The 25,965-nt window shown below is 41.5% G+C and overlaps 1 protein-coding gene across 1 annotated transcript in view; it reads left to right on the plus strand.

The window, feature by feature from the left end:
* The first annotated feature begins 16,467 nt into the window (after positions 1–16,467).
* LOC136863059 (uncharacterized) overlaps positions 16,468–25,965 on the plus strand; it is a 303,511-nt gene continuing 294,013 nt past the window's right edge. Inside the window, exon 1 of the mRNA XM_067139388.2 lies at positions 16,468–17,082. Within this exon, the coding sequence (XP_066995489.2) occupies positions 16,797–17,082 (286 nt within the window). The 5' untranslated portion in view covers positions 16,468–16,796. The remainder of the gene's footprint in view (positions 17,083–25,965) is intronic.

The following is a 25,965-nucleotide window of genomic DNA, read 5'->3' on the forward strand; positions in this document are numbered from 1 at the left end:
TTTGTGTTTGTCCCAACACACTCCTCTTCATATGCACATGACACACCACACTACTAACCACTATAGAATACCAAAGTGCAACTTTGAAAAACCGTTTGAGACCCAGATAATAAAAAAAGAAGACTGGGATATCAACAAATGGAATACTGAAAAAGAAGATCTAGTGTGGTGGACTGATGGCTCAAAGACTGGGGAAGGCACACTGGGATATCAACAAATGGAATACTGAAAAAGAAGATCTAGTGTGGTGGACTGATGGCTCAAAGACTGGGGAAGGCACAGGAGGAGGGATCAACGGGGGAAGACCTGAGAGATCAATGCAGATGAACCTGGACAAACACACTACAGTCTTTCAAGCTGAAGTGATAGCTATCACATGTCTTGAAGAAAATCCGAAAATGAACTATAGGAATAAGAACATTTTCATTTTTACGGACAGCCAAGCGGCCATTAAGGCACTAGAAGCAGTCCGGATAATATCCAGAATTGTCTGGTATTGCCATTTCTCCTGAAGCTCTCAAAGTACAACATTGTCAAAATAATATGGGTACCAGGGCATGCAGGTATAGAAAGAAATGAAAAGGCATATAAACTGTCCAGGAAAGGGGCAGAAACACATTTTGCAGGCCCAGAACCTGTGTGCGGGATTTCCTATGGACAAGCCCAACACTACATAGGAAAATGGGTACAAAAGAAACAAATGGAAAACTGGAGAAATACTCTAGGACGCAGGTTTGCAAAGGAACTGATAAAAGGACCAAACAAGAAGCATACTAAAGAACTGTTGAAACTCAGCAGAGAAAATATAAGATGGGTAGTAGGACTGTTGACAGGACACTGCCATCTGAAAAAACACCTACATCGAATTGGAGTAATAAGAGACAATATATGTAGGAAATGCAATGAAGCAGAGGAATCAGCTGAACACATACTTTTCAAATGTGAGGCGCTGGGTAGAATCAGACTCTCCACTCTAGGACTACCAGGTGAAGAGAGAGAAAAATCCAAGAAGACCCATTAGAATAACCTGCAACTTTGTGAAGCGAGTAGGTATATCTAAGCGGGAATGAAGGAAAAACATGCTAGCAAAAGATCTTAGAGGTCTCCGCTAATTAGGGACTAATATTTTGAGGCCCCATGAAGAAAAGAAGAAGAACCACCACAGAAATACGCAGTAGCGAATATATCCCTGCCCGTATGTGTAGTCGGGAAGGGCATCCGGCCGTAAAACAAAGCTAAATCGATATGTCTGTCAGAGTTTGCACCTAGGACTCCACCATGGTTTGGGAAAAAGTAATAGTCGTAGTAGTAGTATAATCTAAATAAGGGAGAGATCTTGATAGGTGGGAAAATTAAATAATCTCTGCACCTCCCAAACCTAATTCTGTCGATGGTTGGAAAGAATCATGAAACACTTACGTGTGGTCGAACAAATAATATGAAAGACGGAGGCCTGTCATAAGTGGAAGCAATGCTAGATGCAAATGGTCCTTCACAATCACAATGTATAATTCTTGAAATTATAGTTACACTTCCCGTAATATTGTTTCAAGATTGGAATCAACAATCTCATTTATCGGAATTATTTTCCTCATTCAATCGTAATTGTAAAAATTACAAACATCTTCCAAGGCCCTTTACACCATAAGCTGACACTCTGTGATGAAAGGAACGTTATTCTAGAACAGATGTGATCACCTCAGCGCCCGTTGAGGCTAGCTCACTGCGGCCGGGCTGGCCTTTGTTTACAATCCTATTTATGTAATTACTCCAATGAAGTAGCGATGGGATATTCGAGTCATCGAATCGATTCATTTGATTCCGTTCACGTTACTGAAAGATACAGTGAGCCGATTCACGGCTCATTAGAGTCATTGATCCTATTGCATCTGTGTAGCATCTGCTGTGTAGACAGCAGCAACAACATTCAATGCTTGCTGCTGCTATCTGGTCTTCATTCTATAAAGTATGAACGCAAATGCGAGCAGCTTACGTAGTATTAATACGTCACAGTGAAGCGTGGGAGCGACGTTCGATTGTGATTACGAAGCTTTCCTCCACTATTCAGCGAAATGCTGATTAGGGTACAGCATATTTTAACGCTATAATCGCAAGAAAACCTACCTCTCCAAGATATCCCGGTTTGATTTATACTGAGCTCGATATAGAGAGTCAGTTTTATTTTCTTACATTATACATAGTAACTACTCCTACCACTACTCTTATTGTTAATTTCCTTCACACAATATACTATTGTTGAGTGCCAGTTGCTGTAATAAGCAACAAAATTCGGAGGGCATGCCTCTTATCTCAATTATTCTCAAGGCGTTAGGTGATACACATCTGGCAATATACAGGAATATGAATCAGGACAATTGTAGATTACGGTTGCATTTCCACAATTGAGGATTGTACTTGGAAATAGAATCGATTATTATTATTATTATTATTATTATTATTATTATTATTATTATTATTATTATTATTATTATTATTATTCATATCATTTTTGCCCTTATGGACAGTGTTTGAACTCGAATAGCTCATGATGACACAATTTTCACTCCTTTCTCTTCTTCCTCTTCTCTTCCCAAAATCTCTGCATCCTTTGGCTGTGCTCCTGTTTCCTTTGTTCTGTCCCAAATGTTCCTGTCTTCTTCTTCTTCTTCTTCTTCTTCTCATTTACTATACATTTTGTATTCCTAATTTTGTTTCTGAATTCTTTTCTGTCTCCTATCATTTGCCTGTTGATCCCCACCTGCCTTAAGTCTTCCTCTATTTCATGATACCAATTTGTTTTCTTGCTTGAATTGTTTACTACATCAAAGATTTTCTTTGTAAGTCTGTTGCTGTCCATTCTCTGTATGTGCCCATAAAAAGTTAGTCTGCGTTTCCTGATCATGTCTGTGAGTCTGTCACTGTGCTGGTACAGCTCTTCAGTAGGTCGTTTCATCCATATGCCATCTCTGTGTATTGGTCCAAATATTTTGCTGAGAATTTTACGTTCTATTTTTTCTGTCTCTATGATGCCTGATACTCCAATTGTGGTCGTTTCTGACGCATACAATGTTTCTGGTAATACGACTGTTTTGTAGTGTCTAAGTTTGGCCTGTCTTGATATGCTTTTCTTATTATAATGTGACCATGTGAGTGTGTATGCTTTCTGGAGTTTTTCCGTTCGTTCAATGTTAGATGCCTTGTTTGATCCTCCTATTTGTATGTATTCCCCTAAATATTTAAATTTTTCTACTCTTTTTACGGATCCATATACAGTATGCATGGTGTGCACATTGTTGTTATGTCGTTCCATGTATTGGGTCTTCTCGTAAGATATCTGTAGACCTGTTTTGGCAGCTATTTCATGCAAGCGTTCCAGTGCTTCCTTTGCCTCCTGTGTGTTATTGCTAAGTATGGCTATGTCATCTGCAAATCCCAGACATTTTATGATTGTTTTTGTTTCACGTGTTCTTCCCAGCTGTATTCCTTTAACTTGTTCCTCCCACTGCTTCATAATTTTGTCCAACACCATGTTGAACAAGATTGGTGAGAACCCGTCTCCTTGTCGGACACCTGTGTGTATCTGGAAGGGTTCCGAGATTTCTCTCATGAACTTGATCTTGGAGGTGGTGTCTGTAAGTGTCCGTTGTATAAGTGCTCTGGTTTTTCTGTCAATGCCATATTCTTCCAGTACGTCAAAGAGCGTCTGTCTGTTTATGGAGTCGTACGCTTTTTTAAAGTCCACAAAGGTAACTACAGTATTTCTTGTTTGTCTGACTTTCAAAAGTGTTCTCAAGTTCCAGATCTGTTCGATGCATGATCTCCCTTTTCTGAAGCCTGTCTGGTATTCACCTATTTGTGGATCTGCTTGTGGTTCTAGCCTGTTTAATAGCACCTTAGAGAAAATTTTGTACGCAACTGGTACTATAGTCCATCTTCGTAGTAAGCGTCTTTCTGGACGACCGGAGGTGTGGCCTGGCCTCGAGTGCGAGGAACTATGGGAGCGTTCGCGCTGGTGGTGGGGGAAGAACTTGATCCTTTCATCCAGCTGACACAGTCGAGTTCAGGCAGCGGACGTAGCCCTGGGAGCTGATGGAAATACTGTATGTGCAAAGCTTAGGCGCGAAACGTTCCCGGGTCGGGGTGGTCATTATGAAATGGCTCATCAGTGTGCATACATCACACTAACTCAAAGGTGTAGGAATTACTTAATATGATACACTAGTGAAAATAAAATAGTACTGTGCATTGTACAAATCGAGTCTTACATTTCGATTGTCTGCGTTAAACCTTGTCAATTAACTACACAGGCCTTTGAGCATAACATTCTAAAATTTCAGTTTTATTCCAGTACGGAAATACTTCGTAACTTTCGTAGTAAATGTTGGTGACATCAAGAAATCAGAGGATCATGCCTAAAAGAATTCATATCGGATGATGCTTTCGATACAACATGAAATAAATCTCAGTGTAAAGTAAAAGAGGACTTTAATTTATTCTTGTGCCATTTATTATTATACATTCTTACAAATATGAAATCTGTTATATAAAATTGAAAGGTTTGAACCATTTAGTAGAAAATCAATTGAACATAAGACAGTAACTTGCAACTGGTAATACTGCCAATAAAGGAAGTTCGTTTGAAACTGTAGGTACTGTATACCAAGGAAAGGCGCATCGGTACGCGCTATCAGTTCATCAATCGCCTAACGAATAGGAGGAAGTTGTTTCCACTGACAGCCCGGAGATATAATCTACTTAACGTGATTTCTAGTAAAATACGTATAAAAGAGATTAATGCGAATTTGTCAGGAAAATGCAGAGAAGAAGCATTAGTAGAAATACTTCAGCTACTTTCATAATAACATTAACAATGTCTACTTTTCTTGTCCATCAGAAGAAATATACATAATCTTGAATAACCTGCTATTGTTATGACTGAGAGAACAGGTCTCCTATAGCAGCAACAGCAACAACGAAAACAGCAACAAAATGCTCCGGAACAATAGACAACATAAGTCTGTCTCATAAAATCAGAGCAAAAATATTATCGGACTTCTTACGTGTTCTATGATCACGTTTGTTTAATATTCGGAGTTCAGGGATCTTATTTACACATTATTCAGAATAATCTTCACTCTCGTCTGAATCAGTGTCATCTGAAGTTTCACCGAGGTTGATGTCGGACTGGTCTAATTCTAATTCCTTATGCGTGGTGTTGTCACGCTCCCAGTATTCCTGCTCAATGTCTTTTACGTGGTCGCAACATTTTTTTAAAAATTTGTCTTGCGAATACTGTGCAAGCAATATCTGACAAAGAGCTTCCTTTTTGTGGAGTGTGTCTGCTGTCAAGTCACGAGTGCATTGCACTATGGCATCCTTTTCCAAAGCTTCAGAATTTTTTTTTTTAATGTGGGCATTTCTTTTCTCACGGCGTAATATTCATGAATCTTTCTCCTCATAGCTGCTTTTACGAAATCACCAACTGGAAATCTCTTCTTTCTTTCACCTTGTTTTCCTGTTCGAGTGCCAAACTTAAGTTCACTCTCTTCACCAGTGTTGTTTCCACTCCTGTCGCTTCTGAAACTGTCTGCACAGTATTCAATTTCAAGTCGAGTTCTCGCTTCATAACTTTCATATGTTCACTCATTGTACGAACACTTTCACGTGCCTAGCCTCGCAGTGGTCTCCCAGATTTAGAAGAGGACATAGAAGCCATGCTCCTCACTTCAGTAATTTCAACTTAGCCCGCACGTAACAACACGCACCGCTTGAGAGACGTTTTCACTTCAGCGCTAGCCTGGCGACTGGACGTGCTGTAGGAGTGGGGGGTCGATAACTCCCACCACTGCATGCGCAACCATTTCTCGCGCAGGACGCTTTCAACCAAAATGGACTATAGCGAAATACCTCTGTAATTATTTGGATCTGACTTATCACCCTTTTTATGTAATGGATGGATTAATGCACATTTCCATTCCTCTGGCACTTTCTCTGTGACCCAAATATCTGTGATAATCTTATGGATTTTTTTGGTGATGTTTTCATCTTGGAGCTTCCAGATCTCGGCGATAATACCATCCTCTCCTGCTGCTCTGTTATTTTTCATTTGTTTTATGATTTCCTCTATCTCTTCTATTGTGGGTGGATTAGAATCGGGGTTGGATGTAGTTTTTTGGAATGTTTTCCTGTGGGTTTCTTGCAATTAAGAAGTTTATCAAAGTAATGCTTGAGAATTGTACAGTTTTCTTTCGTGTTTGTTTCCAGGGATCCATCTGTTCTTCGGAAGCAGAGGCTAGGGGGTTGATAGCCTTTAATATTTTCTTTGAAAGTTCTGTAAAAATTTCTTGTGTTATTTCTCTTGAAATCTTCCTCAATTTCTTTTAGCCTGTTATTGTCGTATGCTCGTTTTTCTCTTCTGATTTCCTTCGATGATTGTTTCTGAACTAAGTGAAATTCCTTCCATGTTTCTGATGTTCTGTTACTGCTAAACTTCTCCCATGCTTGTTTTCTTCTCTCAGTGGCTTGATCACAACTTACATTCCCCCATCTATGTTTTCGTTTTCTAGGAGGTTGTCCCCAGCGCCTTGCCTTCTGAAGTGTCTTCGCAAGATCTGTCCAAGTGTCTGTTGAATGCCTATGAATTTCTTCAACGATTTTTTCCCTGTTTATCTTCAAGTAATCCGGATAAGGTTTGACTATTTTGTTTTGCGCTGTCTTTTTCTGTCTTGGGATTGGCCTAATCTTAACTTGTAGCAAATAATGATCAGACTCGAAGAATCCTTTGCGCGTTCTGACATTTAAAATTTCCCGCATATTTTTCTTGGAAATGGCCACATGATCAATTTGGAATTCTCCCCACACTGTGTTAGATGCTTTCCATATTGTAAGTTTTCGGCTTGGCTTTTGAAATTGCGTTGACATAATTTTGAGGTTAAAATTTTGACAATATTTTATGAGGTGTTCCCCATTTTTGTTTGTGCGAATGTGTGCCGAGTACGGGCCTGTTATTTGTATTTTCTCTCCTTACCTAATTGCGCGTTGAAGTCACCCATTAAAATTTTCACATGTCTTTCTGGTACGTTGTTTGTTACTTCTTCCATGTCTTCCTAGAAGTCTTCAATTTCTTGTGGGTTCTTTCTGTTATGGTCATTTGTAGGTGCATGTGCATTGATAATTTTGTATGCTTTATTACCTGATTTGAAGGAGAGTGTGGAGATACGTTCTGATATGGAATTGAAGTCTATGATGTTATCCACGACTGATTTGTGTACTGCAAATTCCGTACCAAACAATAATGGTATGCCTCTTCTGACAGCAGGTTTGCCTTTGTAAATCCTGTAATTTTCTGTGTCGAAATGATTATTATAATTATAATAATTATTATTATTATTATTATTATTATTATTATTATTATTATTAAAAGAAAACTGAATTTATGACTATACTTTACATCACAATGAACTAGCATGGCCGTACTTTTAACACTAAAAATATACCCTGAGAGATTTGTTGTTACATATACAGAAAATTTGATCTAAATAAAGAAAGCTATTGGCATGAACTTGATTGGAACTATGATATCGCCGCTGATTACATTCTTCTTCATGTTGCATTGCATCGCACCGACACAGATAGGTCTTATGGGCTATGGGCGACGAAAGGCGTAGGAGTGGGAAGAAAGCGGCCGTGGCCTGCCTTAAGGTACAGCCCCATCATTTGCCTGGCGTGAATTTGGGAAACCACGGAAACCCATCTTCAGGGCTGCCGAGATTGGGCTTTGACTCCACTATCTCCCGGATGCAAACTCACAGCTGCGCGCCCCTAACCGCACGGCCAATTCGCCCGGTTATCCTAGATTAAATTACAACAATGTAAACGTATCTACCAAGTGGATGTATAGTATGACATAACCTAATTGATGTGATGAAAAATGAAATGTATGGCTTTTAGTGCCGGGATATCCCAGAACGGGTTCGGCTCGCCAGGTGCAGGTCTTTCCATTTGACTCCCGTAGGCGACCTGCGCGTCATGATGAGGATGAAATGATGATGACCCAGCCCCCGTGCCATCGGAATTAACCAATTAAGGTTAAAATCCCCGACCCGGCCGGGAATCGAACCCGGGACCCTCTGAACCGAAGGCCAGTACGCTGACCGTTCAGCCAACGAGTACTGATGTGATTCCTGGTAAGCATGATTGGTTTCTTGGTGAGTGTATCAGAAAATTTAAATCTAAGCAACCACAAGCCACAACTTAAATCACCTTAACTCCGTATTATATTAGAAATGTTTCTAAAGCACCTCTGAAAATGTAATCGTGAAAATTGTAATTCATTACGTACATTACAAAAATGTTTGAGGTTGTAGGCCTAACTCTATCGTATCCGGTCAAAATACATAAACTGCAATGAACATAATTGCCTTATTTTTTATAACGTAAATTAAAATTGGCGTGGATTTCTGCCTTCTTTCCTTATTTTCTGCCTCCATTTCAAACTCGGGTATCGCCGCAGAGATCGAGAGTAACTGGGAGAACTACGCACATCGCCTGCCTGCCCGTCCGCTTACAGTGCTGTTCGCCCGCGGGACGAAATGTCCAGCGTCAGCAACTCTCTTCTAGATCCACACCGATCTACACTTAAAATCCAGCCTAATATTATACCTACCGGGCGAGTTGGCCATGCGGATAGAGGCGCGCGGTTGTGAGCTTGCATCCGGGAGATACTGGGTTCGAATTCCACTGTCAGCAGCCCTGAAGATGGTTTTCCGTGGTTTCCCATTTTCACACCAGGCAAATGCTGGGGCTGTACCTTAAGGCCACGGCTGCTTCCTTCCAACTCCCAGGCCTGTCCTCTCCCATCGTCGCCATAAGACCTATCTGAGTCGGTGCGACGTAAAGCCACTAGCAAAAAAAAATAAATGCATTATACCAACAATTTGTAGAATTTAAAGTAGGCATATTATTGAGTTTTGTAGCTCTCATTTGTACACTGATGAACAATTGAATTAGAGATACCTGGCTAGTAGCGCTTAGCGCCCCCTTTCGCCCTAATGGCAGCGACGTTGCGTGTCATGGACTTCATAGCTATTTGACTCCATACATGGTAAGACCAAAGGCGTGCTCATGTCAGTCATTGGACCTTCTGACGTGCAGTGAGCAGAGGTACACTTGTAGGATGGCGACTCCTGTACCCGGTTGCGTGGAGATGGTGATCTGCTACGCTCTAAGCCCGTCTAATCACCTCTTTCCATCCGAGCTAGCCGACGGTGACCTTCGTCACCAACACGCTGTACTTCACGGCAGTCAGGGGGCACTACGTGTAGGGGCTTGTCCTTTTCCCCTGGCCTTCCATAGCTACTGTAAAGGTTTATGGTAAATAAATAAATAAATAAATAAATAAATAAATAATGAATGAATAATGGCGGTGGTTGTATTCCCCGAATCCACGTACTCGTGGAACACTCTTAACACGGTGGCATTTCATATATTCCGAATACAAGTGAAATGAAACCAAGAATGGTCATGTGATAAGCAGCGGACCATGCACCACCGGGAAAACGTTAGGAGGAGGAAGAAGAAGAAGAATGGTCATGTGATAAGCTATAAGGACGTAACATTTTATACAAATAATGCGGTGAAGAAACACACAAACACACACATATGTTGTGAAGGGAATAATAGATGAATACAACAAAGTATTACGTCAGAGACTACACGAAGATCGATCGAGTCCATGCCATAGAGGTTGAGAGAGGTGATTCATAGGAGGGGTATGCATACTAAGTATTAAGCAGTTACGGCTTTGTTTACAAGTTCTACTTTCTTTCGGTGTATGACTACTTATTTCGCAGTGCAAAAGAGAACTTGACAGTGTGTTTCTGTATTATGTTTTGTAAATGCTTAATTTTCTACCTGCAGAGTTATAGTTGTGAATGAACAATAATGTATGTGTTACAAATCCAATGAGTATTTTTGTTTTCACGGTGGGAAAAATAAAGATTACTTTTTTTTACACTGCGGTGTATGAATATTTATTTCTATGACTGCATATACATAGACATGGACGTAAGTATTCGTACAGTAAAACATGTAACAGTAGGCGACTTATAACTGTGTTAATATTTCGTGCACATACTCTAATCCCCTTTGGTATGTTTGAGATTTCCCGTAATACCACAGATCAGCCACGAGTGTAAGACCGTATCTGTGTGTGAAAACCAGAAATGTTCTGTCCGGGAAGAACTAGACATTACAAAGTAAACAGTTGGATGTGAACAAGGAAACAACGGACAAACTAGTTGTTTAGAAATCAGTCCCTCTCAGGTATTGACTGCATGTCAAACGAGCTGTATTGAGTGACTGGTGGGATACAAGTGGTTCAACTGGGTCGCAAAGAAAGGAAACTACAGTGGAAATGGTTTTTTTTCCTAGTTGTTTTACGTCGCACCGACACAGATAGGTCTTACGGCAACGATGGGACAGGAAAGGGCTAGGAGTCGGAAGGAAGCGGTCGTGGCCTTAATTAAGGTACAGCCCCAACATTTGCCTGGTGTGAAAATGGGAAACCACGGAAAACCATTTTCAGGGCTGCCGACAGTGAGGATCGAACCTACTATCTCCCGAATACTGGATACTGGCCGCACTTAAGCGACTGCAACTATCGACCTCGGTTCACAGTGGAAATGAGGCGGTTCATTGCCTCATTAACTCACGAACGGAAATCACATTCCGAAATTGCAAACAAGTCTTTCTGCTGTGCAGAGAATAATTAAGCGATTCAAAGAAACAAGCTTGCTAATAAACAAAGAAAGGGTTGTCGCCCACAAGAACCGACCACCAGGGAAACGAGGCACGTGATGCAAATGATCGAGAAGGACCCAAAATATACAACCAGTGCGATATCCGCTTATGTTGGAAAACAGTTCGGACAGCAAGTGACACCCCAGAAAATAAGGCGTCTCATCAGTCGTGCAGGATAGAGAGCTAGAGTGAAAATCCACAGCCTGTTTCCAGTCATTCGACACTTCGACAGGGTCAGGAATGGAATTAATGAAGACCCCATCTAGCGACGAGGATAGGAATTGTGCCGGCTGCCGAAGCCTGTCGCACTCCTCTGAGACAATGATTAATGAATGACAAATGAAATGATGTTGGGGAGTGTTGCTGGAATGAAATATGACAGGGAAACCCCGAGTACCTGTCCCGCCTCCGCTTTGTCCAGCACAAATCTCACAGAGTGACCGGGATTTGAACCACGGAACCTAGCGGTGAGAGACCGGTGCGCTGCTGCCTGAGCCGCGGAGAGATAGAGAGCTTGAGTATCCGGATATAAGACTTAGACAAGCAAGAAGAATCGGAAGAGCAGATTAGAGCTCGCAAAAGCGTATGTAGGAAAGGACCTCGATTTATCGAACAGCGTTGTTTTCTCGGACAAAAGTAAATTCAATCTGTTTCATAACGCTGGTCATGTTTGGAGGTGGCTCAATACAGTTCTTGATATCCAGAATCTTCAAACTGCTGTGAAGCATGGTGGAAGTGGTGTTATGGTCAGGGGGAGTATGGCGCAGCCTGGTGTTGGAGAGCTAGTTTTTACTGAGGGATCTATGACCAGATTTTCTTATTTGCGTATTCCGAAAGATAAAGAAACTGTATTTGGTAGACGATTACTACTTCAGTATATAACCGAGATTGTCCGAATATGTGTTGTATATAATATGCCCCACACCCTAAAATATACAATAGGCCGATGACCTTCGATGTTAGGCCCCTTTAAACAACAAGCATCATCAAAATACGCAGTACAGTCCCCCGAATCTCAATTCTATTGAGCACCTCTGGAATGAACTGGAAATAAGAGTTCGAAAACACCACATCTCTAGTAAATCTTAGCTTTAAAAAAATGCTTCTGAAGGAATGAAATAATATTGGAGCAGGGCAACTAAAAATCCGGTGCACAGTACGGGCAAGGGACTGAGGGAATTTATTCACTGACGAAGTAGGCACATCAAGTACTGAGGGACAGAATTCACCATTGTTTTCCGTTCGAGAAGATTAAAATTACGTAAGTGCACGAATACTTGTGTCCGACTTAAAACTAATACTAAGCGAAGAAATATTTATTTTTGGTATAAGGAACGGTGAAACGTTATCATTCCTGTGTCCATACGTTCAAGTGATTAGTTATCTTTTTGTATGTGAGAAATATTTTAATTTGTACTGGGAGTGTCTTTCTTTCTTTCTTTCTTTCTTTCTTTCTTTCTTTCTTTCTTTCTTTCTTAATCTGCTTACCCTCCAGGGTTGGCTTTTCCCTCGGACTCGGCGAGGGATCCCACCTCTACCGCCTCATGGGCAGTGTCCTGGAGCTTCAGACTCTGGGTCGTGGGGATACAACTGGGGAGGATGGCCAGTACCTCGCCCCAGGCGGCCTCACCAGGGGCCTTGCGGGGGGGATGGGAAGATTGGAAGGGATAGACAAGGAAGAGGGAAGGAAGCGGCCGTGGCCTTAAGTTTGGTACCATCCCGGCATTTGCCTGGAGAAGTGGGAAACCACGGAATACCACTTCCAGGATGGCTGAGGTGGGAATCGAACCCACCTCTACTCAATTGACCTCCCGAGGTTGAGTGGACCCCGTTCCAGCCCCCGTACCACTTTTCAAATTTCGTAGCAGAGCCGGGAATCGGACCCAGACCTCCGGGGGAGGCAGCTAATCTCGCTAACCACTACACCACAGAGGCGGACTGTACTGGGAGTTAACACAAATAATTAGTTTGTTTCCTAGTGGATGTACGAATACTTAAGTCCATATCTTTATATATTTCTGGTAGCAGAAAAGGGAATTTCATCTATGATGGTCACCATCAGTTTCGGGAAACAACATTCGAATTGCACTACTTAATAACTCCTGCATCTCAGCCTAGCTGTAACTTACAGGAGCTGTGAGCTTGCATTCGGGAAATGGTGGGTTTGAGTCCCACCGTCAACGGCCCTGAAGATGGTTTTCCATGTTTTAACGTGTTCATACCAGGCAAGCGCTGCACTTTAAGTAAGGCAACGGCCACTACCTTTCCAATCCTAGTCCTTCCCGTCCCTTGCATCGCCGAAAACCTTCGATGTGTTAGTTCGACGTTAAACCAGTAGCAAAAAAATAAAGTAGTCCTTTGCTAATGCTGCTGCAAACCGAGCAAGTGGCTGTGCGGTTTGGGTCACGTCGATACCAGCTTGCATTCGCCGCACTAACTCATCGAAGGTTTTCGGCGATGCAAGGAACGGGAAGGGCTAGGAGTGGGAAGGTAGTGGCCGTTGCCTTATTTAAGGTGCAGCGTTTGCCTGGTGTGAAAACGGTAAAGCATGGAAAACCACACTGTCGGCAGCCCTGAATATAGTTTTCCGTGGTTATCCATTTTCACCATGTAAATGCTGGGGCTGCATCTTAATCAAGGCAACGGTAATTTATCTCCCATCCTTAACCCTTTCCTGTCCCATTGTTGCCATAAGACCTGTCTGTATCGGTGCGACGTAAAGCAAACTGTGTAAATTGGTAAAACTGCTGCTCATGATGATGATGATGATGATGATGATGATGATGATGATGGGATAAGGTGTAACTCTTTTCCCCTCAACAAAGCTCTGTCCTTCACGACGAAAGTATTACGTTTTTGGATTTCGGACACAGTCATTTTTAGCGTAATCTCCCCATCAGTTTTCCGGTTAGAATGAAACAGAGTTGGTACCATACCAAGGAACTTTTCTCAATTCAAGCCCCGATTATTCACTTAATCTTCATTAGGCACCACAGGATTTCTTTATCACATAATATTTACAAGCCCAGTAAGTACCCAGCACCGATTTCTACGACGTTCACATTTATATAACTCCCACTGTGAAGCAAAAATGGTTCGAATATCACAGTCCAAACTTGTCCTACATACTCCAAATACGGGTTTGAGAAACGCTGCCATAATACAATATGTAAGACGTTTATATTTAGAGGCCAACTTGGCAGGTTCGATCCTGGCTCAGTCCGGTGGTATTTTGAAGGTGCTCAAATACGACAGCCCCGTGTCGGTAGATTTACTGGCACGTAAAGAACTCCTGCGGGACTAAATTCCGGCACCTCGGCGTCTCCGAAGACCTTAAAAAGTAGTTAGTGGGACGTAAAGCAAATAACATTATTATATTTAGAGGCTTGGTTCAAATTGCTCTAGAGTCCCATTGTATAGCCTACTGCATGTGTAAAATCTTATAACCCGTGTTATTGTGGCGTCCTGATTTTAGTTTGCTTAGTACTTCGTTTTCTCTTTGTCGATATGATTATTGTCCCCTTAAAATAACGATCATTCTTCTTCTTCTACCACCACCCCTTTTCCCACATCCGTGCGGTCGCTGGTGCGGACTGTGGAGCACATGTGGATTTGACCATGTTTTACGGCCGGATGCCCTTCCTGAAGCCAACCCTATATGGAGGGATATAGTAACGATTGCGTGTTTCTCTGGTGGTTGGTAGTGTAGTGCGTTGTCTGAATATGAAGAAGGAAGTGTTGGAGCAAACACATACACCCAGCCAAAATACTTAATCAGACGCGATTAAAAATCCCCGACCCGGCCAGGAATCGAACCCGGGACCCTCTGAACCGAAGGCCTAAACGCTGACCATTCAGACAATGAGTCGGACAAAATAACAATCATCATTGGGTCAGGCATTGGGTGAGGCAGTGAGTGGCGTGTTCCTTTCGCTCGTCTATCACCGACAAGTACTGATCTTGCCCCTGTTACTTCGAAGATTTTATCTCATCCAGTGTTTAAAAACGCTGGCTGTTTAGTTCGCGTATTATAATTGATTGAGGCTTAAGTCGGTAAACAGACGGTGTTGGCCTTGAGTTGAAAGTGGTAACGATGCAAAACCATTTCAAGGGCGGCAGGCAGTTGAATGCCAACTCACCTGTCTCTCAAACCATTGATACTTGCCTCAGTAGTAAAGGAGTTTGTGTCTTTTTTTTTTCATTTTCTTTTTCGCTAACTGCATCTGGTCAAAAGTAATGTAAATTGCAGTTAGAAGGAACTAACGTTTTATTAAATATTATGACCACTCGAGATGTTGTATCTTGTAACGAATTCGGGACATCCTGTTCTACATCCCCGTGTACCTGGTGTGATTAAGACCGTTATTATTTAACGTCCGTGTATGGAATAGTCCAACTGATAACCTGTGCTGCTGTAGTGTTTGTGCTGGTGTAAATGTAATTCGTTATAGGATTAGAAAGGTGCACGGTCTTGATTGCGAATAGAGAAGTTATCCCAATATTTTTCTGGAATACAAACGACTGCTTTAGACCGCGAGACGAATAAAAGCTTCAACTTGGGAACTGTGTAATTTGTCTCCATGTACTGTCTTCCATTAGGGGCTGCCTGGCCGAGGCGTTAAAGGCGTGCTCGGTTCACCCGGAAGGACGTGTGTTCGATTCCTCGTTAAGAAGTCGAAAAATTTAAGAAACGAGATTTCCACTTCCGGAGGTGCATATGGTCCTGAGGTTCGCTTAGCCTACACCAAAAATGAGTACCGGATTAATTCCTGGGGGCAAAGGCGGCCGAGTGTAGAGCTAACCACTCTACCCCACCAAGTGTCGAGGTTACGGATAGTGGAAGCTTTACCTTCCACCCCTCTAAGGGCCTTTTTACTGTCTTCCGTTATAGTTCGTGTTGACGTCTGTATCCACAGAACTAGGAAACATATGGGTTCTAACCTCAACACCGCCCGTCTTTGGAGTAGTTTCCTGTATATTCACGATACATTTCCGGGATAGTTATATGTGACGATATCTCATAGTAGCGCAAGTTAGGCTAGTGGAAGATATACTAGTCATCATTCTCAGTTGCATACTATAGTATCTCTGAGCCTCATTGTATCACAACCTGTGATAATAGCAAGTATAGTGTGTCTTGTCTAGCAGTATCCCATTCTAAATTTTACTTTCCTTCCTTCTCTCCATTCAATCCATTTACATATTTGTTATAATACCTTGCTTTGAGTCCCGAGATGACTGTCCTCTTGTTTTTAGCTTAAAGTGATTCTTTTAAACACGTCACTACAGTCATTGCAATAAATTACGTATTCATAAAAAAATCACTCTCATAAGTACAGGAAACTGGTTATCACGTAGTTAGTAGTATATAAGACAAGAAGGCAACAACTATCGCTATGTTGAACGACCATTTAACGAGCGAATGTTCCCCACTGTCTCTCCGGTGTACAGTTTATGTGCGTGAGTAAGATTCGAGTTCAGAGTCCTGCAATCACGAGTCTTGATGAGAGTACTAGGAACCAGTGAACTTCCCCAGATTGTGTTCGTTCCGTACTTGCGCGGCACAAACTTGTAATTATTTTTAGCAGCGACTGCGCGGTGGGTTTTCAGGCCAGCCATTCGAACCAGGCAGGCTGAGTTCGGGTGGTATTGATCTTGCTGGGGAGATGTTAGGGTGCAATTGGACGCCATTCAATTCGGCAAACTCCGGTTTCTACCCTTATAGTATTAGACATATCAGTTTTATATCCACTGGGAGTTCAGTGAGGTAGGTTGATTGTTATTAGTCCCTCGTGTGACCATGACGTGTTGATGCTGAATTCACGACCACTTGAAAGGAAAGTTGTTGTGGAAGTACGATTCTCATGTTGACTGGGTCGTGTGTTACATCGAGGTCAAGGTCATCGGTGACGGATGGGTTTTCATAAGATGGCGAAGGATGTGTAGTGTGTATATGGTGGTGTGAGTTTGTTGGAAGAGTTGTACACTGCGATGTAATGCAGTATTTGTGGAAGCTGGAAAGTGTCGCAGAGAGCCCACCCTCCGCCCTCAGCGATCGCTCGCAGTTACAGATGATTTCCTTCAGTCTTGATCCTCAGTGGTGTGGGCTGCTCTTCTCCGTATACTTCCGGCACGAGAAGCCTGGCCTACTAGGCCCTGATGCATTTGCAACATGCTCCTTGGCTGGTCCGCAGTGGGATTCCGACTGGATTGCATTTGCTGGAAGTTTTGGTTTCGAAATCTGCCGAATTTCCTCCACCTGGGCTGTCATCTTTGATACAGGTCAGTTCTGCCTTTCGCAATATTAATATCTTTTCGACCTCTAATTTGTCTGAGAATCAGAACTCTGGGCGTGCTTTTTTGAATATGCGTTAATTTAGGCCAGTGATCTAAAATTATGGTAAGATTCTTAATTGTTAAGGCTTTAGTTTTTTATAGCCTTGAATCATAAGACTCGTGTTACTCTGTAAACCAGTTAAAAATATATGAAAAACGATTACATAGTCCTAAGAAATGTGATTACAGAAATCCCTTACTTCTTACCGTAAGTGGAACTGTCAGCTGATCACGCATCAACACAACCACACCGTGTCTAACTAGCGCTGGTTTAAGGTCATCTCTACTTAAATTACTTCTCTATCGCTTTGATTCTACGAGCGGAAAATAAATCCAGGAAAGACGATATCGTTGTAGTAGTGAATCTAGTGGTCGGAGTTATGGTTGTGATAAGTATTTTAAAGTACCGGTACCTAAAATTATTTCTCATAGCTTTGGCTGTCCCACCTACAACGCTTCTCTCTAGTTAGATAATCATACTGTGCGGCCGATTTAGTCAAAGAGCGAGCACCCGTTGTTAAGCTTTCGTTCATTAAAGAACAGCTCTTATTTTACGAAGGATACAATAATGGGGATTGGCCGATGGCCTTAGATGTTAGGCCCCTTTAAACAACTAGCATCATCATCATAATGGGGACTTTGACTGTCAGGGTTGCGGAAGACTTTAAAGCCATAACGTTGAACATTTAATTAAAAAAATGATGTCGATACATTATTTTTGAACGGCGAAAGAACTATCATACCGTAATTTTATGAATGATAGCATTTTATAAATGCTTTAGTATCGATATGCTAAGCAGACGAACTCGTGTATAGTCGCTGAAAAAAAGGAATGCGTGCATGGCATTGTGTTTCTGACATTTAATATTTGAGCAGAAAAATTATCAAAATATAATTCATCTCACTTGTAGATATAAACTCTGTGGTATTCTCAACAAAGATCTATAGTTTCAGTTGTCTTTAAGAAAAGTGAACCTGAGAGGAACTTATACAATGCCATGTGCTCATTCTTTTTTGAGCGAATGTACATTTACTACTGTGCCTCGATACGTTTCTTAATTTCGCCTTAAAGTAGAAATGTGTTTCGTCTAAAGCATGAGAGTACAGCTTCTTTAACTACGGGTAGCGAGTTTTGATTTGGTAATTTATAAATTTGGTATTACAGTGTAAACATCTTGTTTAATAAGACTCCCTTTGTACTGATCCTCCCTTCAGTGAAGTGACAGTATTTTTGAGCCACTTTACATATGTTACACTGCTATAAACAAACGTTGGTTCCAGTATATCTCCCTATAATAATAATAATATCATCTTATATTGAAACTGTGAAGCTTATTCTTGGGAGTGTCACACTGGCCGCGAGTACATCGCCGGGTGAAAAGTGGGTAAATTATTTTCCATTCCTATTTTCATTGCCATTTTCTATCATTTATTCCTAGGGCAATGAATGCTGATGTCATACAAGTTGAGTTCTATCATAAGAGTCAAATATGATGCAGTCCAGATCAAAGGTAATGTGGGATAATTGATTTGTTAAGTGTTGCGTTATTATCCAGAACCGTCTCTGGTGAGATAGTGCACTATGTTTTTCTTGTATGGGCTACAATAAGTTTTTTATATTCATAGACTTGTCTCCATCTCACAATCAATAATCAATCAATCAATCAATCACTACTGATCTGCATTTAGTGCAGTCGCCCAGGTGGCAGATTCCCTATCTGTTGTTTTCCTTGCCTTTTCTTAAATGATCGCAAAGAAATTGGAAAATTATTGAACATTTCCCTTGGTAAGTTATTCCAATCCCTAACTCCCCTTCCTATAAAATAATATTTGCCCCAATTTATCCTCTTGAATTCCTCACTGTTGGCTACGACAATATGAAAGTGACTGAGATACGAACGTTACCAACTAGGCCTATTCATTATACAGCCAGTCCCCCCTGTGATGAATAGCGTGAAAGTGTATCTTGTAGAGTTGTTTAGTGTTTACACCTTTCAGTGCGCTTGGCAGATTAATATGTAATAGCACCTTCTGGCTCGGTGAGGAAAATAAAAGAACTAGATGGTGTGCAGAGGAAAGCAGCAAGGTTTGTAACAGGGGATTTCAGGAGAAAGAGTAGTGTATCAGAAATGTTAGAGGAACTTGGGTGGGAAACTTTAAGTAAGAGAAGGAAGAAAACTAGACTTATAGGATTATATAGAGCCTATACAGGAGAAGAAGCATGGGGAGATATCCGTGAGAGGCTTCGGTTGGAAAATAATTATATTGGTAGAACTGACCACAAGTACAAAATTAGAAGGAATTTTAGCAGAAGCGATTGGGGTAAATTTTCTTTCATTGGGAAGGGCGTGAAGGAGTGGAACAGTTTACCAGGGGTAGTGTTTGATCCTTTTCCAAAATCTGTACAGATATTCAAGAAGAGAATAAACAACAACAGAGATAATAAATTAAATGTTCGAGGGCATTCGACCAGTGCAGAATATTGTAAATAATAAATGTGTGTGATTAAATTAATTCCATCCCCTGGTCTAAGGAGTTTGGACAGCCCAAGTAGGGGACTGCCTGTAGGAGTGAAGTACAGTGGGGACTTCGAGGGCCCTGGGACCGCTACGGTAGCTGTGAAGGCCCTTCAGGAACTCTGAAAAGTGGTGGCAAAAGGGGCTCTGGTTAAGATGCAGCAGGTCGTTATGCTACTTAGGTTCCAAAATGGGTAAAATATAAATATGTAAATAAATTCAGTGTTAATTTTAATCTTATACCAGTTGTATAGTATTATTAGAAGTAATTTCACATACCGTACTGTGTATGAGTTGACTATGTTTGTAAGATATTTTAAGTAGAATTTTGTAAACAATATAAATTTATTAAGGATGATATGTGTGTTTAATAGAAAAAATTATTAGCGTAAATTGTATAATATTGTATTCTAGGAAAATTTTCTTCGTCTCCTGTTAATTTAAAATTTAGTGCTTGACAATAATGTATTTTAGTGTACCATTTGCCACCGAGGTAGACACCTGATTTGCAAATAAAGAGATTTTGATTTTGATTTGATTTGAAAACGGCAGGAAACTTTATAGTAGTGGTTTAACGTCGCTCTAACAGACAGAAAGTTTACGGCGACGTAAGAATGGGAAAAGGCTAGGATTGCGAAGGTAGCGGCTCTACCTTTCATTAAGGTACAGCCTCAGCATTTGCTTGGCGTGAAAATGGGAAAACACGACAAACCATCTTCAGGGCTGACGACGCTGGGGTTGGAGCCCATCATCTCCCGAATGCTAGCTCATTGCTACGTGACGCGAACCGCGCAGCCAACTCGCTCGGTACAACGGGAAACTACTTCGCTCGTCATTCCCATGCGCTATCGATGTTTGCTGTTGGTAAAACTGTTGGGATCAAACTTACTTTCGGGCTAACGATGAGCAACCAAACAAACAAATGTACGTGCGTGCATATATTGCTGCTTTTTTCAAGACTGCCGTGGTTATCAACCTCATATACCGGTGTGTTCGAATATTTTCTGATAACGTATGTTTATAATGTCCGAGTTAACTTGAAATACGTTACTTTATCAGCATTTGCCTAAAAGTGTTGCTTTCACCGGCTGCAGAAGGAACGTAGTTTCTGGCATAGGTCATACTTCAGTCACATTAGTATTGTCGAAGATGAGTCAGGTCGATAAAAGTAACAAACTGATTCTAGTACATACCATACTTTAAATATTGTAGTTTGCCACCGGACGTCATTGTCTGTTAAGTTTTAAGCTCAAAAAGCGCCACTAATGATTATGCAGTTGTAGGGAAACAGAAAGGGACGGTGGCGGTGCCATCATGAGGCGTACAAGGCTTGATAAGTGAGGAAGTTGGCATTTCATTCCTCACTATTCCAGAAAGTGCTACTGCAGCATGACTGACCCTATGAGTAGCACCTTTCATAGCATCCAGTCGCACTACTCATGCTCTGAATGGCATAACTCAATATCATCCGGCCCCATGACCACATAGTTAAGGTGTTCACGTTCGGTCCAAGGCATCCTTTGTTCGATTTCCAACCGGATCGGGGATTTAACGTTAATTGATTAATCCCTCTGGACTAGGTATATGTGCCGTCTTCAGCATCAGAATTCATCATAGGAAAGTCACCATTTTCACATACGCGCTGGTCGTCACCTATAGGCGTCAGTTCGAAAGACTTGCACCCGGCCTCTCCAAAGGGCATACGCCATTAAAATTTATTACCGTACTCAACATCAACCATACCTGAAGAGTTTCCATACTGTCACAGCCTAAAAATAGGACTGAGACTTCAGTGCAAGCTACATTTTTCTGTGGCTTCTGCCAAGAGACAGACGTCAGTGCAGGCTACATTTTTCTTTGGCTTCTGCCAAGAGACTGACGTATCCATCAGGAAATGGCCATAGGTTATGGCGTGCGTTATACAGCACGAAATAAGCTGTAGTCATTCATTCTTTTGCTTATTTTAGTGGCATTTCGGTGGAAACTCTAACGAGGGAAGAACTTGTAGTTTCCGAAAATACTAGAATGTCACTATTTGAATTAAGTGTTGAAGAGTGTAACACTCCTGTCATAGACGAAAAGAGCACCGGCACTGAGGAAATTGACAGAGATTTCAATGTTGATCTAGCATTGTAAGTAGGAAAAGTCACGTCCAAATCAAAGTCTATCATTCGTTGATCACCGAAGGAGAAAAACGCGGTCTGAAGATTACTTGATCAATTCAAACCAAATCTGGACAAACCAGTCAAGAGGAAGTATCCTTCCCATTTGTGCCATCTTAGACTGGTCGTTGACTTGACAACTCGTGTGAAGCTCACGTCTGTTGTGGCACAAAATAGGAAGCTATAAATAAGAAAGTCTTTCAATATTGTAATTGGAGAAGACACTCAAAACTCCCTCCAATCACAGAGAGTTATTACAACAATAACAACAAAATCGAAGCACATGATTAATTTATAGCGGTGGGATAACAAAATGCAGTCATCTTCACCCAAATAATACGAATATGCGCTGTGAATGTCGAGAAAGAAATTGACCCCAGAAAGTACTTAGTTATATGAAACCTCCTAAAACGAGGACCCGATAGCCGAGTAACACAGTCACTGGTTTCTCCCCAAGGTAGCCGCGGTTCGAAACCCAGCAAATGCGAATTTTTAAAATGAAAAACCACGTCCCTGTGGGTTGGATTTCACGTAATACTGGAGGTTCCGTGGCTTTGGTCTCTATATCAACGGTCACGTAAAACTACAAGCTTGCTTACATCTTGAAGCATGGGTCAAACAATCCATAGTAAACTAAAATACTTCTGTTCTGTTCTTAATGTACGAACAAGAGCTGAAGAATTTGTTAGTGCAATCAGCAGGTCTCAGTTTTTTTTTTAAATTCGTATTTCAAATGTTATTGGTATTTCCATAGTTCGTGGGCTCTGGACCCAAAACCAGGCCTTGGTTGATCTTCTAATAAGCCAAGATCCTTTCTAAATCTGTCAATTTCTTCTTTTCCCAGGTCAACTTTTTTCTTGTTTTCGCCTCTTGCATGCCAAGTTCTAACTTCCAAACGATAACTAACCTGGAGACAGGATTCAAAGAAACGTACCCATGAATGTACTAGTGGGAGACCATATCTGGAATGTTATTCATCCATAGTCATTGTAAGCACATTCCCTAAATTATTCATTTTTGTTTGCTACGCTCCACATGCTTTATATAGGCTAGCAGACTTGAGAGAATTTGTCAGGGAGTAACAAAATTTTCCATCCACCATTGTAAAAATAAATTTGTAATTTACTGCAGTAATTTGTGGAAACTTCTGTTGGGGATAATTCTGCGATTTGTTTGTGGGCATATCTAGCCTATATATTAAAAAAATGATGAAAAATAAAGTCAGTCCAATCATTCTATCCGGTCGATTTCCTTCATTCTTTTTTAACTGAAAGGTATTCATGCACAAATTTGTCATCAGGTACTATAAATCACTTAACTTCCGCCTTCCTCAAATTATTTGATTTTTCAATTTTTTTTGTCCCTTTGAAGCTATTATATCTTTGGCTCTAATTGAGGTATGGAGTTCGTTTTGGTCTAAGAACACTCAGTGGATCAATCTCTTTCATTTCAGCTCTCAACTATTCAAATTGGTTGATTCTGAGGAAAGTTATGAGTGCACATTCAATTTGACGTCTCATTTCTTCAACATTTTTTCTCATTGAAGCAATCGTATCTTTCGTTCTAATTGAGATACGCAGTTCGTTTTTGTCTAAAAACACTCAGTAGATCAAGCGCTTTCTTTTGAGGTAATAACTACTTAAACTGGTAGATTCTGAGAAAAGTCATGAGTACATTTGTCTCCATGATGAAGATCTTTGAAGGACTTTTTAACTGTTCCTTCGGCGCGTAGTGTTGTTCCAAAGAACGTTTTATTCTATTTCTTTGTGTGGTGTATTTTCAAGTGTTTAGTTGACATAATATTACATTCTATTACCACAGCAGATCATGTGTTTTATTTCATCAACGCGAAACTTTGCAAATACATTCGTGAGGATAGTAACGAACAACCGCATACTTTGTACATTGCGGGCGGAGCCAGCGGGAAACTGCTAGTCTTGTTTATTTTGTAGTAGTTTCATTTCCCATACTGAACTTGATGGGGCTACAAATCTTGGGAATGGCGGACTGGGATTCTGCCATACAAATATTTTATTCCAAAAGTTAATAATTAAATTATGGTTTCGTTTTGGAAACTTCGTTTTTTGACATAAAGGCCAAAGGCAGGCATTTATACGAATTGAGGTACATACTTCCCCTAGTGCACCGTCACTCGATTGCCCTACATAAGAGGCTTGCAGTGGTGTCTCAACGACGCACTAGCCGCCAGCGTCTTAGAAAAGTGTAACAATTCAACTGATGAGCCCAGTGCTACACTGGGGCGAAACGTTAGTAATTTCACGATTGAAAAGTCCTAAAGAGCCTAAATGTTTTTAATTATTTTATGCATAGGCTTATTAGTTGTAAGATAAAAATCTGCAGAAGTACGATAGAAATCATAAACATACTTCAATCGTCTTCAATTAGTCTTTGTTCAGTTACTTAACCTGAACTGCCATCGAATTCCCATTTACATATCATGTTTACATTTCTACTTCGTCAGGTATATACTTCATAATCTCTGCTTGAAGGGGCTGCCTGGCCGAGGCGGTAAAGGCGTGCTCGGTTCGCCCGGAAGGACGTGGGTTTGAATCCCCGTCAGACAGTCGTAAAATTTAAGAAACGAGATTTCCACTTCCGGAGGTGCATATGGCCCTGAGGTTTACTCAGCCTACACCAAAAATGAGTACCAGATTAATTCCTGGGGGCAAAGGCGGCCGGGCGTTAACAATGGTGGAAGCCTTTACCTTCCACTCCTCCAAGGGCCTTCGTGGCCTGTACGGAGGTGTCTTTGTCTTTGTCTAATCTCTGCTTGAATGTCACAAACACGCTTTTACGTATTATCAAATATATATCTTGAAACTTTGCTGCATGTTGCATTATAATTCTTTGCTTGAGGACTAATTAATAGGTGCTGGCTTTGTCTTAGATTTGCTTATTTAAAGAAAGAGCTGCTTCAGGAGAATACTCATAAGGTTTATGCAAAGATTTGTCAGATACCAAATAAATTGTCTGTACCCCAGAGCTCGCTTCTTCACTTCATCCGTTTTCCCTTCACAATACATTCCTCAAATACATTTCGACGTAGACCATGTTTTTACGATGTGCTTGAACTGACAGTCGTGTGTTTCACTCTAAAATCGAGTGCGTTCTTTAGCCACAGGTTATTTTTTTTAGAAACCGATCGTACATTCAGTTACAGGTTTCTACATTTTTAGTGAATTTCGTTACTTCTCGTTTTGCCACAAGATTGTTAACATCTGTTTTTGATTGTAAGTAACATACCGTATAAGATAATCACACGCCTTTGTCTTGATCAAAGTTTTCGTATTTAACCGTACACAGTATACATCCATGTACACTAGTGTCCAAAATTTAAGCATAAGTTACGAGTAAGCAGGGCAACAGGAAATAGACCGCAAATTGCACGACATTTGCACCTACCAACCTTACGTGTTCGCTCTGTGTAGGGAAGGAGTGTTCCCTGCTTTGACTAGCGACGTAACCGCAAGGTAAACACAGCCAGTGCCTGCGCCCTATATTCCCTCAGTCGTGGTTGCCCTGTTATAGTGTGCGGAGTGTAGCCTCGTGGTGAACGTGACAACATAATGGCACAACGACGCCATTTGGACTCCGTTTTGCAGGGTAGAATACTTGGCCGCCTGGAAGCAGGCCAGACACAGACCGAAGTTGCTGTATCCTTCAATGTGCCACAAAGTGTCATTTCCAGGCTTTGGAGACGATTTCGAGACACAGGAGATGTTAGTCGTAGGCCAGTACCAGGTCGACCAAAGGTAACCACCCCACAGCACGACCGATATCTGGCCTTAACCGCCCGACGAAATCGGAGTGCACGTGCAAGACAATTGTCGGCGGAGCTTGCATCCGTCTCAGGGGTTGCCGTTTCCCGGCAAACTGTGTACCGGAGGCTCAGAACAGCAGGGATGTTTGCCCGACGTCCAGCGGTGTGCGTCCCGCTCACTCCAGCACAGAGAGGGGCCCGTTTACTGTTGAGCCGTCGACATCGAACCTGGACCATGAATGAATGGAGGCATGTTCTCTTTACAGATGCATCCCGCTTCAGTTTGCAGAACGATTCCCGTCGCACATTAATCTGGAGAGAACTGGAACGGGACCAGTCGGGTGGTGGTGGCATCATGGTGTGGAGTGGC

This window comes from Anabrus simplex, chromosome 2 (genome assembly GCF_040414725.1).
Source record: "Anabrus simplex isolate iqAnaSimp1 chromosome 2, ASM4041472v1, whole genome shotgun sequence".
Taxonomy (NCBI): domain Eukaryota; kingdom Metazoa; phylum Arthropoda; class Insecta; order Orthoptera; family Tettigoniidae; genus Anabrus; species Anabrus simplex.